General features: G+C 34.8%; 1 protein-coding gene across 1 annotated transcript in view; it reads right to left on the minus strand.

Annotated features, from left to right (window-relative positions):
• Nucleotides 1–21,655, minus strand: part of DLG2 (discs large MAGUK scaffold protein 2) — a 1,902,487-nt gene that overhangs the window by 1,550,923 nt on the left and 329,909 nt on the right. Inside the window, exon 4 of the mRNA XM_045817849.1 lies at nt 8,393–8,488. Coding sequence (XP_045673805.1) covers nt 8,393–8,488 — 96 coding nt within the window. The remainder of the gene's footprint in view (nt 1–8,392; nt 8,489–21,655) is intronic.

The following is a 21,655-nucleotide window of genomic DNA, read 5'->3' on the forward strand; positions in this document are numbered from 1 at the left end:
CATTTTATGGTTAAAATTAATAAACTGGATTAGCCAGAGCTAACCACAGTACTCCAAAGAGAGAAGATTAATCACACATTAATTCCAGATACATAGAGTCTGTCACTTTACTTTGACACTGGAAAATAAAGAATACACTCAATGCTAAAATAACTTGAGTATTATGAGTGTAATAAAAAGTATAACCACATAATATTTAAAGTTGCCCATATGGAATGAGCTACTTGGGAGGAAGGTGGTAAGGTAGTAAATATACTATAACTGGAGGCTTTCTAGCAGATGATGAATTTCTCTTCAGCAGAGCAGCAGTACAGGAGATTTAAAACAGAGAATCACTGCTTCAATTACCATTAAAATTAACTTTAATCCTCTGATTCTGTGGTATTTTTAATGAGTTCTCCATGAAGATAAATTCAGAATAATCACTTTTAAAATAAGGACCATGGACAGCATCTAACGCATGCTTAAGTGGTCTGTCCAGAAAAAGTCCAGCCATTGTTAATAAAATAAGAATGGTTTGCACGATATCATTGTAACCTGGCAGCCAAGGAGAGGAGACTGGAATGCACATGCATGAACAATGACAACTTCACTATACTAGTCAGTGGGGGCAGTAGATGCTGTTGAGTGAGCACATGTACTGTGTGGCCATCTCATTCAAAATGAGTGAATACAGCAATGAATCTGCATCAAATTTTGTGTTAAGCTTGAACATTCCTCCATGGAAACTATTTGGATGATTCAGAAGGCCAAAGCTATGGGCAACTTGTGATTGGCAGCTTCAGTATGACAACATGCCCTCTCATGCATCATGTCTCATGCAGAGATTTTTGGTGAAAAATCAAATCACCCAAGTGACTCAGCACCCCTACAGCCCAGATATGGTACCCTGAGACTTCTGGCTTTTTCAAAGTTAAAATTACCCTTGAAAGGAAGGAGATTTCAGACTATCAATGAGATATAAGAAAATACAATGGGTCAGCTGATGGCAACTGGGAAAACTATGTGAGGTCTCAGGTAAGGTGTCTACTTTGAAGAGGACTGAGGCATCAGTGTCCTATGTAAATATTTCTTGTATTTTATGCCTTCTTCAATAAATGTCTCTATTTTTCATATTACATAGCTGGATACCTTCTGGACAGACCTTGCATAAAGGCAAAGAAATACTCCTTCTACTCTCCTTTCCTAAAACAAACAAACATAAAAACATTTTTTTTCCTATGGCTGAGTGGCAATAAGGAAAATCAGTTTCCTTATAAATATTGGTAAGGAGAGTAAATAGAGAAATAGAGATGAACTGCAAAATTATTGTTAATCAGAAGGTGCAGATGTTTGAGTGCGTTAACAGTTACATTTTAGTCTGAAAAAAATTAAGGGAAAGGTTGAGATTCTCTAACACAACTAATTTCCCTATTTTATCAAAATGTTATAAATGTATTTTAACTTAAACAGACCCATAAATTATTTAATCAAAGATCTTCACTTTATTAGGAAACTGAAGTACAGATAGGCCCTGTTCTTTTCCAAGAACACCCAGATTTTAAGAGTAGAAATAAAATAAACCAGGTTATGACCTAACCCTACACCATGCTTCTTTTCCAGTCTGATATGTTTCCTGTAGTTGTTACTCTGTCTGTGGATACCTCTCTGTTCTTGTTAAGAAACCTAACTTTCTGCCCCATTCATTAGAGTATTGACACAGTTTCTAATCAGTCCCTTTTCCAACCAGTTCTAATTCACACAATTGACTAGCACCTGTTTTCTGCTTAAGAAATTAAATTTAAAATACAAAACAAGTAAAACACTATTGAAAACTTGAAATCTTTTTAAGAGTCATTTTGGAGGCATTCTTATGTTTCCAAATGTATGCAATAACCAGAGCATGTAGCTGTTAGTCCTTTCATAATATAAATATTTCCTTTGATTCTCACCACATCCTTACAGGATAGGCAAAATGGGTGTTGTCTACACTTTACAAATGAAAAATAGAGATCAATTTAATCTGTTCAAGGTCATGTGAATAATTATTGGTAGATCCCATCCTCAAAATCTGATCTCTGATGGGATATTTTGCTCCTTCTGCTCTATTGCACTATCCTGAGTTTGATATCATACATGGTTCTCAACCAGTATGTGCAACTCCTCTCAAAATGCTTTTTCCTAACTGCCCCACTATTATCTCAGATTTAAGATGTAATCAGTGAAGTCACCCTATTTATCTACAGTCAATCTAAATATTCCCATTTTTGTTCTGATATCACCAATTCTTAATCTTAGCCACAAATTCTGTCAATTTTTTCTTAATTTCCCTCTTCTCTCTATGATTTGTTAAAACCCTCATATGGTCTCACTAGAACTCTGGAAGATCAAATCTACAAACTTTACCTTAGTTCATTAGGTTTATTTTAACACAGAACATACCCCTAAAAGGATTATCTTAAATTGTTCAAAGGAAATAATAAAAATAAAATAAAAATGAGGAGCCAGACACAGAAACCAATGGAACAGAATTAAGAGCCCAGAAATAAACCCACATGGGCAAATAAATGTTGACAAAGGAGCCAAAAACATACAACGGAGGGGAAAAAAGGCTCTTCAGTAAATGGTGCTGGGAAACTTGGAAAACCACATGCAAAAGGAAGAAACTAGATTGCTATTTGTCACCATATACAAAAATTAACTCAAAATGGACCAATGCCCTAAATAAAAGACCTGAAATAATAAATTTCATAAAAGAGACATAGGTACTAAACTTATGTACTTTAGACTTAAAGAGGACTTTATACATTTCACCTCAAAGAAAAAGGACATAAAAATAAATTAATGGGACTACATCAAACTAAAAAGCTTCTGCACAGCAAAAGAAACCATCAACAAAACTAAAAGGCAACCAACTGAATGGAAGAAGATATTTGCAAACTACACCTCCAATAAGAGGGTAATATTCAAAATATAAAGAAGTCATACAACTCAACAACAAAACAATCCAGTTTAAAAAAAATGGGCAGAGGACCTGAACAGACACTTCTCTCAAGAAGACATATAAGAGGCCAACAGACATATGAAAATATTTTCAGGTTCGTTAGCTATCAGTGAATGCAAATCAAAATTATAGTGAGATATCCCCTCATACCTGCTGGTGGGAATTTAAATTGGTACAGCCAGTATGGAAAACAGTATGGGAGTTCCTCAAAAAATCAAGAATAAAATTACCACATGAATCAACAACTCCTATTATGGGTATCTACCCCAAAATTTTGAAAACATTTATTTGTAAAGATATATGTACCCTCTATTCATTGCAGCATTATTCATGGTGGCCAAGACATAGAAACAACCAAAGTGTCCTCTGACAGATAATTGAATAAAGATTTGTACCGAAGATTTGGCACATGTGTACAATGGAATACTACTCAGCTACAAGAAAAGATGAAATGACATAAAGGAAAGAATAAACAAATGGGACCTCATCGAAATAAAAAGCTTCTGCACAGCTAAAGAAAACAGTATCAAAATAAACAGAGAACCAACTGTATGGGAAAACATATTTGCCAATGATACCTCAGACAAGGGTTTAATCTCCAAAATATATAAAGAACTTACACGACTGCACTCTAAGAAGACAAGGAATCCAATTAAAAAGTGGGCAAAGGACTTGAACAGACACTTCTCCAAGGAGGACATACAGAAGATCCAAAGACACATGAAACAATGTTCAATATCGCTAGCTATCAGAGAGATGCAAATTAAAACCACAATGAGATACCACTTCACACCAGTCAGAATGGCCATCATAAACAAAGCAACAAACAACAAGTGTTGGAGAGGTTGTAGAGTAAAGGGGATCCTAGTGCACTGTTGGTGGGACTGCAGACTGGTACAACCACTATGGAAAGCTGTTTGGAACTTCCTCAGAAAACTAAAAATGGATCTGCCTTTTGACCCTGAGATTCCACTGCTGGGACTCTATCCTAAGAATACTAAAACACCAATTCAAAAGAACCTGTGCATCCCAATATTCATAACAGCACAATTTACAATAGCTAGGTGCTGGAAGCAACCTAGATGCCCAACAGTAAATGAATGGATCAAAAAACTATGGTACATTTACACAATGGAATTCTATGCAGCAGAAAGAAAGAAGGAGCTCCTACCCTTTGCAACAGCTTGGATGGAGCTGGAAAGCATTATGCTAAGTGAAATAAGCCAGGCAGTGAAAGACAATACCATATGATCTTACCTTTAACAGGAACCTAAACAACAAAACAAAGAAACAAGCAAAATATAACCAAAGACTCTGAAAAAAAGGACAGGCTGACAGTGACCAGAGGGGAGAGAAGAGGGAATTTCAGGGGAGAATGGGAAGGGTTTACAGGAACAAATTTAAAGGACACATGGACAAAAACTAGGGGGAGGGTGGTAATGGGAGGAAAGTGGGGAGGGTTGGGTGGGTGTGCTGGATTGGGAGTAAAAGGGAGAAAACTGTACTTGAACAATGATTAAAATTTTAAAAAAATAAAAAAGAAAGAAAAGATGAAATACTGCCACTTGTGACAACATGGTTGGACCTTGGGAATATCATGCTAAGCAAGATAAGATAGACAGAAAAAGCCAAGATCCATATGCTTTCACTCATAAGTGGGCTATGAAACTGAAAGTAACAAATGAACAAACAAAACAAATAAGCCAGTAAAAACTCATAAGCACAGACAATAATACGGTGGTCACCAGAGGAATAGAGAGGTAGGGATGAGGTAGTAAAGGGTAAAGGGAGTCAAACACATGGTGACGAAAGGAGATTTGACTTCGATGGTGAATACATGATACAATATGCAGATAACATGTTACAGAATTGTACACTGCAGCATTGGCTGGTGTGGTTGAGCAATGGCCTGAGAACTGGGGGGTTGCCAGTTTAATTCCCAGTCTGGATACATGCCTGGGTTATGGGCCAGGTCCCTGGTTGGGGGGCATGTGAGAGGCAACTGATTTCTCTTACACATCGGTGTTTCTCTCCCTCTTTTTCTCCCTCCCTTCTCCTCTCTCTAAAAAAATTAAATAAATAAAATATTTATAAAAAAAGAATTGTACACTGGAAACCTATATAATTCTATTAACCAATGTCACCCCAATAAATTTAATAAAAAATAAACAACTTTAAACAAAACATTTCTTTATCAATAAAGGTCTAACATTCTCAATGGTATCTTTATTTCACTTCAATCTTTCAAATTTTAATTCTCTCACTAGATTTACATAATTCCATCAGTTCTGGAAGAGGTATCTACAACAAATTTTGCAACTTGTATTGCCCTTTGTAAATACAGGGTTTTCCACATCATATAACAAGTGTCAATGCCATGATTCCCATAAGTCCTCAAACTGCAGCAAGATGAAGTCTTCAGTTAAAACCGCTGTCTTGTAAGAGGCACAAAACAGTTGTCTAAGACTCAGTGAAGGGAAAAGCATCTCTAAACATATTGAAATTTGGCTAAAAGTATTTTTTTAAAAAAGAAGTGGGAAAATTTCCCTGCTGGACACATAAGAAATGCAATCGACACTTATGTCTGATTCTGATTCCTATGGATCAGACCCTTCAGGGAAGACGTCTCCCACCTGGCTAAAGAGCTTGCAGAACACAGTTATAAATTAAGCTATAGTTAAAAGTGGGCAACTCAGCAAAGGTAGAGAGTGATGCAGGACATTGACATGTTTCAGAATGATGTTAGAAAATCAGCCCCCAGAGTTTTTTGGGCAGATCAGTGAACAAACAAGAAGTGCACAAACAAGAAACCTAAAGAGTATGTATGATACAATTTCATTTGTCTTAATTGACTTAAAAATCTTCAGATGACTTTCTGGGCCTTCTCTAAATTGACTTGTTTAAAGTATGTGACAGGAGAAACGGTAAGTGAACTCCCCAGAGGAAGCCTGGTGGTTTACTGCACATGGCAGCTGTTCTCAAATTACAGCATTCTTGAGAATCACTTGGAAGGTTTATTACACGCACATCTCGGTCTCATCCCCAGCAGGTCTGATTTAGTTGGTCTGGGATGGAGCCTAGGAACCTGGGAATTGATTTTTCTAACAAGTCCCTAGAGGATGCTAGTGCTGCTGGTTGGGGGAACACACTTCAAGAACCACAGCACAGGGTTGTTGAAGTTTTCTCAACCTAATGTTGCCTAAGGAAGCTCTTCTTCCTACTTGTTCTAGATGTGTGTCATTTAAGTCTAAATTTGTGTGGAGCTCATTACTGTTGCTGCCTAAAATACTTTAATCATATCAGTGGGCTCTCTATACAATATAATTTATTGTCTGCAGTTACTGTCATAGAATGATTAGACTTAAGATGTGGAAAAATCCTTAGGATAATCTGTTCTAATACCCTAATTCTGAAGATGGAGAAACCAGAGTCTAGTGTTCTATTTGACAGATCTACACAATTGTGATTTCTGATTTGAAGTTTATTGTCAACATCCCTTGAAGAATTCTCTAAATAATTACAATAGCATATTATGTTCATACACTATTAAGAAAATCTCATTGATGCTTATTTTAATTCAACCAGAACTAATTTTAAATAAAGACAAGTAGAAATCAGCAAGGCAGGAGTTTCTTCTTGATCAAGTGCTTTCTAGACAAAATAATATTAGACTCTAGGTAATGTTATATAGCCATAACTCCAAGGACACCCTAATAATTATCTTTAATAGAGTCCACCGCTTCAATAACAATAAATGTAAGACTTACAGTTAATTTCAATGAACTGAAAATCTATTCTTTGCCAGTAGTACTAAACATGTTCATAGTCAGGATCTCATAACTACCCTGTAAGATAAAGAAACTAAAAACTTTTAGAAGGCTAGCAATATGTTTTCCCATGATAAAAACACAAGTTTCCTAACATTTGCCAGCACTTATTTAATTTAGCTGCTTGAGAAGTTGGCACATTTGTATCCCATTAATAAGGCCTGATGACTTCATTTTCAGGAAGAAAAATACAAATATTCTCTTGGACAGCCAGGAAGTCTAAAATTTTGTTTCCTAAGTATTCAGGAGTCCAGTATGGATGTTCCACCCACCTTCCCCCCTTTTGGAGAAAAGCATCGCCACTGCCAAGGTAGATGACTTCCTCTCCTGGAAGTATATTTAGCACATTATAACAATCTCAAATAGTTTAAATAACACTTTCTATGTTAAACAAAATCATTTTTCAGCAGACGAAAATATAGTCTTTTACAGATGTATTCTATAAACTAGTGTCTACTTAAATTTGGCTCTGGGTTCTATGGTTTCCCTATAAAGGGAAAGATAATTCACCATAAAACATTTCTTATTTTAACTAAATTCTTCACAGCAGTGATCAAAATTCATAATTGGGACTGACTCAGAAATTTGTCCAAGTCCCAAAGCCAAGTCAACACCAGGAGATGCAATCAATTTGCTGTGCCAGAAAACCAGTCCAGATTATAAATGATAATTGACAGAGAGGCTGTTCCTTTACTGAAATATACCACTCCTTGAATATTAGTAATACATCACCCTATTTTTTAAAGCAATTTGAAGGCCTATGGGGCCATAAGGAAGACTGTCTCTGCTGGCTAAATTTAAAAGACAACAAGAAACATCACTCAAGGTATACTTCAAGAAACCTCAATAAATTTGATGTCCATGAAATAATCTCCCAGAAGTTTTATATGTGCTTTAAATACTCCATCTTTATGAAAATAATATATATATATAATTTGTTTTTATTGTCTTCATAATTAAATTTGGTGTCTTTATGAGTAAACTGGAGAATGGAACCCTGATTTATATCATTGAGCTCTAGCAGAGAAGGGGCATCTTCCAACAATCGATCTGAAATAAGTTAAATCTGATGTTATCAATTAGCAAAATACTTGTATGTGCTTGGAAATACACATACTTGTCATAGACTCAAGCACTATGACTCCTCTTACTCTGACCTGTAGATAAATAATTTTGATGTCTTGCCTTAAATAAATACATAAAATGTATGATTAAAGTCATTTTCAGATTGCTCAGGGAAAGCTATTTTTTAAAAAATAGGACCTAATAACCACTACCATTCATAGTATGAGGGTTTTTCTGAAAGATCTGAACCAGATAGAAGGAGAAAGAATGAAATAGCTTATAAAATGTTTGTGTGATCGCCTGCAATTTAAGAATATACACCAAAACACAGAAAACAAAAATTCCAAAAGGAAAACATAGAGTTACTCAAAATGACACAAAGTCAATGTCAGCTCAGTAGCAGGGGAGCCCTCTATGCTGACCAGGTCAAAGCAAGAAATTACATTATATCCCACAGAGAATGAGACATATCTTGCCCATTAAATATAGAAATAAAGAAAATACTCTTAACACTTACAATGGTCTTCTTGCCAGTTTCATTTTCAAAACACTGATTGTCTTTATTTTGTTCAATACATGAAACATTTTCCTTTGGTCCACTGCAACCTGTAAGCTAAAAAACAAAGTTTTAAAAAATCAATATGTACTTGTTTTCTGCAATGTGAATTAAATATTTTTCAAACTTTTAACATGCACATTAAAATGTTTAAGAACTGAATATTATTAAATACTGCCTGTGCCAGTTCTAGAATATGAATACACTGTTTAACCCAAAAAGAAAACAGAAAATGGGACAGTTATTCAAAGGTTAGTTTATAAATTTCAAAGCTTCATCAGGGAGTGTTGAACTTGGATTATTCAAATTTAAATTGATGAACTGGTCAAAGCTGAAGTTGTGTGATGGGAAGATAAAGATAGAAGGGTTGATGGCATCTAATGTGAGTTCCCATACTTGCAGGAATCTCTATTCTGTGGTACCCTCTAGAGCCCACATAACAAGCAGAAGCATTGAGTGACTTTGTTCTGGAATATCTTTTCAAGGATCAGTGTATAATTACAGCTTTAAATGACAGAAATAATGTTTGCTCATTGACTATGGTGTTCCCTAAACTGAGGGTTATTCTCTGCTACATGTGAATGTATCAGTTGGCACTGCCCTGTAAGAATTAGGGCTTAAGGAACTGGTTCAAGAAAATGCTGTCTGGCTACTGCTATTGTTGCAAATAACAAAGCCATTTGTTTTTTTACCTAGGAGTCTTCTGACAGCATCCATGAAATCATGGCAGGGTTTTGGATTGCAAGAAGGGTAAAAATCTTAGACCCCTCACAGTTCTTGACAGTTATGGTGACAAGAACAGAATGCTGACAGAGGCATGGCTTTCTAGATACTCTAGCCTCAGCTATTCCAAACATTATACCTAACTAACTCCATTGTACTGACTGATGGCACTTGCTATGTTATCTTTCCAATATCTTTTTTCTATCTCATGGGCACTCGAGATCCAAGGCCAATTTTTATTCACATGGCAAGGCCTCCAGTAAGTTTAAACTCCTCTGCAATCTGCCATGAAGATTTAGCGTGAGTGGCTTTACTTTCTGATGTTCAAAGTTGTTGCTATATTGATGATGTCCAGTAGTTGGCAAATCAGAAGACTCAGCCTGCAGGGTGGATAATAAACTGACAGAATTTAGGGGCAATCTGGGCAAATTCCCTCATCTGTCAAGAAAAAAAGTGCTGTTTATTTTTTAAGTCTCAACCTCAACAAAGAGGTTAAGTACCATACTGGATTCTAAATACTGAAAAGAATATGGCCTTACCCAATTTGTTGTCAGATAATGCACGAATCAGCATCCTTAAAGTGGAGTCCAAATCAACAGGATATACTGGAAGCTCTTGGCAAGCTTTGGCACGCCCTCTATTTTGCAGCATCACAGCATTAATGTGTCCTCTGAACCCATTAATGAGCCTTTATGAGTAAGACAGGTTGATTGGAGCCTCTGGCAGAAAGGCAGCCTCCACCCCAAATCCCCTGAAGCACAGCTCCTGGCTCAATGGGGTCCTCAATCCACAGAGGTTTACACTAAATGCCTAAATTTGCTTCACTAATGGCTTAGGTAAACTGAAACCAGTTGTTTCCACTTGGCTGCTGTGTCCCAGCTATGCAGAGCTGAAAATGGATGTGGTTCCTCCATTCAGGGAGCAGAAGTCAAGGTTGTTCTCACAGCTCTGGCCAGTATGCCTCCAGAATCTCAATACCTTGACTGGCTTTCTATGCTTTTATATTCCCACCATTATTCCTTCCACTGTTAACATCCAATCAATTTGGCTTTCATAGAAATAGTAATTTTATTCTATACTTCATTCTTTTAAAAATAAAGACCCTTGATTTTTCTTGCTCCAAAATACCAATCTATCTCCAACCTTCTTCACAGAATCAATATTCTTAAAAGACATAGTAGCTGTAACACTAACCATACAATAGAATAATTTAATGAAAAGTCATAATAAGCTAGGGGCTTTAAGGATATGGATAGTCTATATTCATTTATCTCATTTAAATTGAAACAGAAACCTGTGAAGTAGGTAACCTGTCATCCTTATTTCCTAGATGAAAAAACAGAACCTTGTTCTGCCTGAACACAGAGTCTATGCACATAACCACTACCCTAAACTCCTGCTCCACCTTCTTACTGCTCACTTATCTTTCATGCTTTCAAATGTGGTTCCACAGACTAACACCATCAGCATTACCCAGACACTTGTTTTGGAAAAACAAATTCTTGGGCTGCTCACCTGACCTACTGTACCCAAAACTGTGGGAGTAGGGACCTGCAATCTGTGTTTCTTGTGTGATTTTGACACATCTGAGTTTGACTGATCTAGATGTCAAAATGTCAAATGATTTCCAGTGCTTAAAATAAGTAAAGCGAGCCAGGTGTAACAAGTATTTAAGAAGAGATAGATGATGCTTGGCAAAATGGAGAGCTTGTGCCCCACCTACTAAGTTCAGCCTCTAGTCATTACCAAGCATTTCTGTTGCAATGAGAAAACCCAAATTCAATGTTGCCAGATGTTTAAAATTTTCAAAAGAATGTGGAAGTCTGAACTTTGACATAAAATACCTTGATTTTTAAATGTTGATAAAAAGTGTATGTATATTTTAAAATACCATGTGAGCTAACACAAGAGATCAAACAAAATAACAACTCAGGCTGGAGACTGCATAAGGACAGCCAGTTTGTGACTTCCACTTCAATCCCTGGATGTTGCCATTTCTTCCTGAGTACTGAATGCACTCTTAAAACTCACCAAGGCCCTCCTTGTCCTCACTGTCTTCCTTTTTCCCCCGACATTTAATATCATTAATTACTTCCTCCTTCTTGAAACTGTTATCTCTGTATTTGGAAACATCTCTGTCCTAGTTGACACCCTATTTTAGGGTGATTGATTGCTCCTCCTTTTATTTCTTCTTCCTCCTTGTAGCACCTGAGCTCAGCTGTTTCTCCAAAATTCCTTTCCTCTGTCACTTCTCTAAATATTCACTCCCAGATGACTCAAATCTACAGAATCTTTCCTCCAATTTCTGGTCTTACATTTTTAATTGCTTGCTTGTATTTCCTCTAAAAATCACATTGGTACCTCAAATCTGTTCATCTAAATGGAATAATTTTCTCTCAGAACCCACTTCTACTCTTGGGTTCTCCATTTCTGTCATAACCCAATATTTTAAGGACTATATATTTGCACCCTTTCTCCCCAATTCTATACTAATCCTCTCTCTTTTTTCAGATAGACAGAGAGCTCTCATTTCTGATGTCCTCAGTATATACACTTCTGCTTTACATTTTTAATAATGATTAATTCACCTATTTTTAAAGAATAACTTAGAATATAAACAAAAGGAAACGTGAACTTTGGATTATTTTTGTCTTATTCACTCAAGTAGATTTTTAAGTTCTTTGAAGGCAATCTCTATCCTTCATGTGCCTCAACAATAATGTGCATCGATATTTACTAAATTACTTAATTACACTACATTACAGAGTGTCCGATAAATATTTACCAACTTTACTTTAAACTGATTCATTTTATATATATCAGAAAAGTTTTCTATTCAAAAGAATCATTAGCAATTTTTTAAAATTTGTAACTCTTCTTGTAAGATAAATAAGCACTCACCTGATTTAACTGTTTTATAGCTTTATTGTTGGGGGGCTTTAACTTATTTTATTTGTTTATTTACTTACACTGTTTTGCCCAAACATGGAATTTTTTTCTTTGAAAATGATTGTTAGTACTGGTGACCATTGTGCACAAAATCTGTGTCAGGAATCAAAAGCCTTATAAACTCCAAAAAGTTAAGACCAACAAGCCCTGTGATGCAGCCACAGGGAAGCACCGCCCCTTTGCATCCTCTGTGACTGTGAACTGTACTGATTAGCCAGAGGCATATCCCAGTTGTGCTCTGGAGTTGTCCAACCCTATTAATATTTTCTGGCTTTTATATTTATAAAGCACCTAGTTTTACTTCACTTTGCAATATCTTCTTCAGATATAAGCAACATTGCAAACCACAGAACTGAGAGGCTGAATACTTCGTGTTACAGGAAAGAAGCTGCTGCTTTACATGCTCTCCCTCAGCATTACAAGCTGATGAATTTAAACTAAGCTGTTTTCTTTTGCTGAGAGAAGAATAAACTCCATTATGAGATATATCCTGAAGATAAAGGCCTCGGGATTTCTTTAAAAGCTGCAGAAAGAAACAAACTAAGCACTCCCTAAGAGCTTAAGAGAGTACCAGTTTTCAAGAAAGGTCCTCAGTCTATTTATTGAATTAACAAACTTTCATCAAATTCTATTACATGTAGTCCATAAACAACAGAAACAACACATTTAGTGTAAAAACAAAAAGATATATACAAATGTCACTATAAAATCAGGTAGAAGACTATGAGTGACATAAAAAAAGGGGAGACAAAATACTCTGGAAATTCAAAAGAGGATCAGTTCAATAAACATTTCAGTAATGCTAACTCTGCCAGACCATTAAGGAAGTTAGCGTTAATTAGGCGAAACAACTGTATAAAGTGATCATTTGAATTCAAGTTTGAAATAAAGAAACATACAAAAAAATGCCATGGACAGCCAGTTGAGACATTAGCAGAGCAATGGGACAATAAAACAGAATGAGGCAATTGGAGAACTGCATTTATCTAGTATTGATCAACCGTGAGGCAAGGAGTTTAAAAAATAAAGTAGAAAAGGTAATCAGCAGAAACCTAGTTTAGAAGTATCTTAGATGTTAAACCAAATAATTTAGATTTTCTCATGGGAAATAGGACAAAGAAGGGTTGAGGGGATATAATAGGAAAGTAGTGAAAGAATCAAAAGGGAGAAACATTTAAAAAGTTAAGATCACACAGACATATTAGCGTTTTTGCTGTTTATATTATTTCCTTAACATTGAAATGCATTTTGAAATCATTTCAGACTGACAAAATATTGCAGAGATAGGACAAAGAATACCATGTTTCTCTCACATACATTTCTAAAATGGTAACATTATAAATAACTACAGAACTATAGTACAATTATTAAAATCAAGAAAATAACATTGATATATATACCTTATTCATATTTTACCAATTATTCCACTAATGTCATTACATTTTAGTACAAGATCACATATTACATTTTTTTTACATATTTTTAATATCTGTCCATGTGGAACAATTCACAGTCTGCCTTTGTCTTTTAAAACTTTGGTACTTTGAAGAGTACTGGACAGACATTTTGTCAAATGTTCTTAATTTGGGTTTGGCTGATACTGCCTTATGATTAAATTCAGATTCTATGTATTTAACAAAATTACCACAGAAGTGAATTTTGTGCACTTCTTAGTAAGCTATTGTCAGTAAGCACACGTTCTGAGTTTGTCCCAATGGCTGGCGATGTTACCTTTGATCCCATGGTTAAGGTGGTTCTGTAGGTTTCTCCACTGTGGAGCTAGTATTTTCCCTGAGTAATTAATACCAATCTTATAAAAGGTAATTCAGTTTAGATAAAATCACACATTCCACCTACTTCCACTCACTAATTTTAGCATTCATTGATCATTCTTGTTCAAAATCACTACTATGGAGGTTGCCAGTGGTGGTTTTCCAATTCCTTCATTCCTTCTGCACTTGTTAGTTGGCAGAAGAAGAGCTTTCTTTTCTTCTTTTGTTTATCCATCAATTTACACAATTTTACCAATATAAACTCATGAATTTTCATTTTATTATAGGGGCTATAATCTGTGACTATATTTATTTATTGTTTAAATTGTCCCAAATTTGGCCATTGGGTTCCCTTCAAACTGACTCTTGTGTCCTTCTGAAATATTTTTATTAGGTTTTGAGCTCTTTCTTATATTCTGGCAGAGTGAGATGTTTTAGGCTCACCTTGTACTTTCTTTCTTTGCCCCAGTCAAAAAAAAGAGATATCCATAGGAGAGTTACTCCCCTATTCCTTTTATTCCAATACAATTATCCTCTTTAGGTAACCAGTATAATTAATGTCTGACTTGTCCTTCTTATTTTGACTCTTATACAAAAAGAAAACATGTATGCATTTTTTTTTACCTTTCTTACATGAAAGATAGCATATTACAGGTATGCTTTGACACTTTGCTCTTTTCACTTTAACAGTAGATCCTGGGAATAACTCTATTTAGTTCAAAAAGGTTCTTCTCATGTTTGCACATCCACAGAGTAGTTAGCCAAACTTTTTAAAGGTTTGCAATGACAGAGACATCTGTTTCTGGCCATAATAGAGTATGTGGCACTGGATAAGACCAACTGTCAAAAACTGGATAACATATATAAAAATGCATATGTATAAAATAATATATTTTATATATAGATAAAGCAATACTTAAGATTTTGGATAACAGACCATGCAGGACTGCGATTCCCTGAGAAAACAGAAACATATAAGGTGAGCCACACAATTTCTCTAACTTTCTGCCAGGAGGTAGTTTCTGAACTGAGGAGGTAGTGGAGGCTAAATAAAAAACAGTGGCCTCTCTGAGCTGCAAAAGTGTAAGATCAAAATTCAGAACTGCAAAGGAGCCAAAACTTGCTGAGCAGGATACCAAAAAGAGAAATCTCAGAAGAGAAATTGCCCTGGAAACTTGCATAAGATTTCTCTTAAGTCTTTGGCCTAATAAAATGCTTCATGTACACAGAGAAAAAGTCTTCAATGCCTGACATGAAATAGCTTCTGGACACCTGTAAACTGAATGAAGATTTCCAAGGTTGCACCATGCTGAGAAATATTCCATCTGACCCATCTGAGAGGAGAGAAAATACTCAACATTCCAGGAATTCAAATGGAAGAACTGGAAAGCCATGACTTAGGAAGAGAGTTACCCTATACTTAGAATAATCTCTACTCTAGATCTGCTATAGCAAAGCTTTAAAAACAAACAGTGAAACTATTATATTCATCTGTCAATAAATTAACTGCTTGCTGAACAAAAAACAACACTATTTAAAGGAGGACAGCAAAATCCAAATTCTCAAAAGGAAGTATTCATACTATTGAGTATGTAATCAAAATTTACTGGTCATGCAATGAATCATAAAAAGTGACCAATAACCAAGAGGGAAAAGCCAAATCAACACAAAGAGATCCAAATATGTTAAAAATACTAGTATTAACAAATAAAGTTTTTAAAAATGCTATTACAAATAGGTTCAAGGACTTAATAGAAAAGTTGAACATATTGAGTGAACAGATGGGAAAAAATAATAGCAAAAAGTAAGTATAATAGAGAAGCAAACAAATTCAAGATCTACAAAATTTAATATACAATAAAAAACTATTATTGAATGGGTTTAACAGGAGATTGGGTCCCACAAATGAAAATATCAGTGAGTTTGAGGATGAGGCAATAAAAATGATCATAGAGAGAAACTAAAATACAGACAATTAAAAAGACCTGCAGAAAAACAACTCATCATCTAACATCATATATATACACACATGTATATGTATATATATGTGTGTGTGTATATACACATATATAAATTTATACATATTTATATATCAATTTACATAAATTTATAATGTATATAATATATCATACATAATTTTATACATAAATTTACAATATGTATAATATATAATATACATAGCATATATATATATATAATTGAAGTTACAGACAAAGAGTATATAAAGAAGATGGGGTAAAAAATATTTAAAGAGACAGTGACTGAAAATTTTCCAAATATGATGAAAAACATAAACTCAAAGATCCAAGAATCTCAACAAATCTTACAGAAGACAAACACAATGAAAACTATACTCAGGCACACCAAAGTTAAGTTAATGGAAACCAAAGATAAACAAAAAGTAATCTTAAAAGCAGTCAGTAAAATAGACATAATACATGCTGGGGAATACCTAATAATGGTAATAAAAGTGGAATTCCAATAAATATTCAGTTAATAAAAAAAGGCAGAAAAGAAAAAGAAAAAAACCACCATCATCATTCATTATCCTCAATACTAATAACAAAGATGAGACATGTGAAAAACTAAGTTAGCCTTACTACAAAAGTTCAAATCTTATTCCACCAGTGATCTGAATAAAGGAAATAGAAAGAACTGTGGGATGATAAACCAGAGAGTAAAATGTTAATGAATGAAAACTAATCTGGACTTAAACTCTGAGAATTACTTCCTAATTTGAATTTATGATTTTGTCAATGCATCTACTACACTGACCACCTACTCTGCCCATGCCAAGCATAAGAGAATCCCTGTTCAATAGAACAGGGCCACTGTGCTTAAGGTGAAGACTGCCTACCTGAGAAGGCAGGCACTAAATGACTGGCTACAGAACTCTAATAAAAGCTGTGAATGCTTCTGCTGAGAGGAGTACAAGTATCAAGAGAATAACAAAATGCTTATTAACACATGCCCAGACATTTAATGAAATACACAAATTATATCTATCAAGCCTACAAATATATATATAATTCAAAAAAGTATTGGCATAGATTTGGGGAATATGAATTTGTATGAAAATTCTGGGGATATCTTTCAAAGGCCTTGAAAATACAGTTATTCACTGACCCAGTCATAAGACCTGATTCTAAACTGCAAGGAAGAGGCCAAATGGGGGCAACCACAAAATTACATACAGGAATCAATTTCTGTAAATTTATACTGATAAAAAATAATGCATAAACAAATAAATAAGTAGGGAAAAAGGGACAGCTCTTCCTTATAGGGAAATGACCATTAACAAGAGCAGAAGAAATGAAGGAATTAAAAAAACCCTAACTGGCAACCTCCATGCTGATAGTTATTTCAGGCAAGAATGATCAATGAATGCTAAAATTAGTGAGTAGAAGTGGGTGAAACACAAGATATTTATCTAAACTCAAAGTATCTCTTACAAAATTGTAACTAATTACTCAGAGAAAATAGTAACTTTATACTGGGGAATCCAAAAGCCGTTTTAAGTAAACAAAAGTTAGCATAATCAGTGGTTGGACAAACAGATATTTTAGATACTTTCAGAAATCAGGTATCTCTATCGTATTGTTCTGCCAGATACACATAATCTGAACTAAATCTTACGGAGACACCAGAACAACTCAAATTGAACACTGTTTTACAAAATAAGTGTCCTCTTATAAAAAAAAGCTTTTAAAGAGCTGACCGAGGAAGTGGGGAGGGTGGGAGGGGGGACTGGATTGGGAGTAAAAAGGAGAAAACTGTATTTGAACAATGATTAAAAAATAATAATAATAAAAAATAACAAATAAAAAAAAAGAGCTGACCAAAATAAAGTTAAATATGCACTCAGATACATGGCAGGAAAGCTAACAAACACCAGAAATAAAGAGAAAATCTTAAGAAATGCAAGAGAGAAAAGACTGATTACAGAAAAACAACTAGAATAAGCAGATTCTCCTCAGCAATAATAGAGACTAAAGACAACAGAATATAAATTCACAATATCAAGAGAAAATAACCACTAACTTAAAAGTTTATACACAGCTAAATTATCACGCAAAAGTGAAGTTACAGGCATACCAATATGAACATAATTTAACAATCAAGATCATTGCAAAAATAATTATTAAAGGATGTATTTTAGCAATAAGGAGAGTAATCTCAGAGGTGAACACAGAAATTAATAAAATACATCATAAATTTATTGTCACTGATTTTAAATAAAATTTAATCTTTATATTCCAATAAGAGTGATAAACTGGAAAATTGGAGTGCTCAACAAAGTTAAGTTACAGTAAGACCTTTCTCATGTTTGACAGAAAATCACTTTAAATTTCTTAGAGTAATTTATAAATTATTGTGTATGTCAAAAACATAACCAGCAAAAGAATGAAGTTTCTAAACCAGCAAAGGAAAAAATAAAACACAAATATAGAAATATTTTTAGTACAATAGAGATAGAGGTGGGCAGATAGGGTAGAAAGAAAAAGGGTAGCCAATTAAAAAAAAACTATGTCCTAAAATTATACAATAAGTCGAAATATTTTAGGACGCACAAAAATTTCAAGTGAACTAAATTTACCTGTTTAAAATTGATATCAGACAAAATAAATGTTGGCAATGATAGTTTATGTTTATTGATTCCCTACTCTCTAGATGTTTCATAAGAATTAACTCATTGAAACATCACAATAAGCTATGAGACCTGTACTAGTATTGCTATAGATAAGGAAATTGAAGCTTAGAGAAGTTAAATAACCTAAGAACACATGGCTAGTAGGAGGTGGGTCTGTATTTCTACCCATATATTCCCACTCCAGAGTCCATATTCTTATCCACTGTTCTATTCTGTGATGACTCAATATAGTCATATGATCAAATGTCATATATCAATGAAAGATTATGCTATGGAAGGATCTTTATGCATATAAAAATTCCAGCAGATTATTTTAAATGAAAAAGGTATGTTAGAGAAGAATATACAGGGTATAGCAAAAGGAGGTTTACAGTTGTTTGTATGGAAAATAAATATAATAATTAATAACTAATACAAGAATAAACTCTGTTTCACATACTCAGAACTGTAAACCTACTTTTGCCCCACCCTGTGTACTAGATATCCAAAGTTTGTGAAAAATAAAATACACACACACACAAATACTGAGAAAATATTCCACCAAAATCTAGTTGTGATTACTTCTTGACTTTGTGATAGCAAAGGACATTTATTTTGTTCTTTATATATTTCCATATTTTCCACAGTGAATAACACTGTTATTTTTATTAAACTTTTCTTTAATGAGCCTTGTACAGTGCCTGGGACAAAATACATGCTTTACATATTCAAGGAAGAAAAACAGTAGCCTGAAGTCCTCTCATTAACTAAAGATTAGTGCAAGCTACTGAACTGGGGAAGGTGTGGTCCCTGACTCTCAACACTCAAATCCTAGAGACATCTAAACTGGGTATTTTCTAACAGATATAGCAATGCATGAGAAAGAGTGGAAATCCTTATCAGCTGCCTTCTTGTATTATTCTCTGAATCTGATTCTTGGATCCAAACTAAACCATCAGTTCAGAAGAAGCCCGAGGATAAGGACCTTAGCTGTAGAAATGTAGTTAAATAGCAGCACTAGATAGAACATAGAGCCCAGGAATGCCGGGTCTGCAAATATACTCATGGAGATCGCCACCTAGAGACTAACTCTCTCATCTTTATACACCAGAAGAAAAGACTCATAGAAGCAAAGAGACTTGTCTAATTTTACACAAAGTTTCATAGAAGAACCTAGACTGGAATTCAGGAGTCCTATCTCAGATAAAGAAATTGAGGCTTATTAAGGCTGAATTACTTTCCCCAAATTACTCAGCTACCAAAAGGCAGAGCCAAGATTCTAATTCAGTTTAATCAGATTCTAAAACCTATCCTCTTTCTGAATTATGATCAAATAGACAATTCTTCAATTATTCAATAAAATATTATTTGATTCATAAATCTATCAAATATTTATTTAACAATGTTTATTCACCTACCCTTTCCACTCTACAAGCACTAAAGGAGAAACAATTTACTTCTTCTTTGACATTCATTTTTCTTGTTACTTGCAATATATATATTAAAGATGATTTGAATATTATCCCCTTAAGAATTTTCTCCTGTGACATCTTTTTGTTGTTTTGTTACTTAGTCTCTGAAAGACCCAATTCTTTGAAAGAGCAAATGTTGTGTCATATAATTTCAGCTCTCCTTTTAAAATTTAATTTTGCCTCTATCCCCTTTTTATGTTTTCCTTGTCAACAATGCGCACAAATGTTTAACAATGGTAGCACTCATAACCAGGCACTAGCCCTTTGTCTGCATGCCTCATGTTTGCCTACCTGCCTGCTTCCCCTGATTAAATGTATTTTCATATTTAAAATGTCCTTGTAGCACAGCCACTCCCCACATGAAAGGAGAATTTTGTTGTAGTATGACTATCATTTTTCAGTAGAGAGAACAAATTCTAAATCTCACTATTAGCTTGATGCCTTTAACCAGGCATGGGCCAGATGAAAAATCCTAACTGAACGTAACAAGAGGTCCCCTTTCCTTGGAGGCTTCCGGGAAGTGCCTCTTTCCACTGTCACTTCTGCACATTGCAAACATCCAGACAAAAAGACTACATACTGCTCTGCTCCTATAGTTTCTTATTTTCCCCACCTTTGTGGTATAGAAATGTGTACAGTAATGAAGATAGCACACACCCATCTAATGAATGGGACCAAAATTAGTTTTACTTTTCAAATACATTTTGTCAGTTGGGTAAACACTTGTTAAAATGTTCTAGTACATATTGTAGGACCTATTCTAGGTATTCACCTTCTATGATCTCAACTTATTTTCCACAGATATTTTAGAAAGTAGCTATCAATGCATCTTATTACAAAGCTCAGAGCGGTTAGGTAACTTGTCCAAAGTCACACAGCTAAAAGATGATGCAGCCTGAACGCAAACCAAAGTGTACCGTTTGCTCTATATACTGAAACACACTTCTCATCTTTATTTACATATGTTAAAGTAATCAAGTGGAGGGAAAAATGCAATGAGAAATACTCATAAATATACTTTTTAATCAGCCCTCCACACTGCAGTTGCTTAGGAATTATTAAATCAGTTAGTTGTTCAACAATTGAACCACTCAGCCCACAAGTTTTATTTAAGACACAAAATGCCTTTTTACAAACATTGAAAGGCTTTGGAAATCTGTGCATTTTCTAACATAATTATTTGTGTGTGTGTGTGTGTGTGTGTGTGTGTGTGTAAGAGAGAGAGAGAGAGAAAGGCACACAGGCAAGGCCGTGTAAACATGCATATTTAGCTTATTCTTAAGTGGAAATCACTCCCCAGCAGCAAATTCAGAAATTTAGCTGGAAGACAGAAGGGTAGGAAGCCACATTTACGAAATTACTGGCAATGTAAAAATCCTGATAATTAAAAAAAAGAAAGAAATAAAAAGGGGGTGGAGAAGAAAGAAAAGACACTTCAAAGCAAGTGCATCAAGTTACTATGGCAACCAGAGGATGTGGGTTGAAATTTATGTCTTCATTGTTCCAGCAGAGAGGTTCTCAATGATACCCTAGTGGCCTGACAGAGTCATGCATCTCCCTGAATGCTCTGGCTTATTATTTGAGAGTGCTTTGGGTATTGAGAAGGAATAGAATCACAGTAACTTTGTCAGTTCCAGCCGTGCCAGTCCCTCTCAAGAGAAGACACTTGTTTCTGGAG

Source organism: Phyllostomus hastatus, unplaced genomic scaffold (assembly GCF_019186645.2).
Source record: "Phyllostomus hastatus isolate PE091 unplaced genomic scaffold, TTU_PhHast_1.1 phas_scaffold_317, whole genome shotgun sequence".
NCBI classification, from domain to species: domain Eukaryota; kingdom Metazoa; phylum Chordata; class Mammalia; order Chiroptera; family Phyllostomidae; genus Phyllostomus; species Phyllostomus hastatus.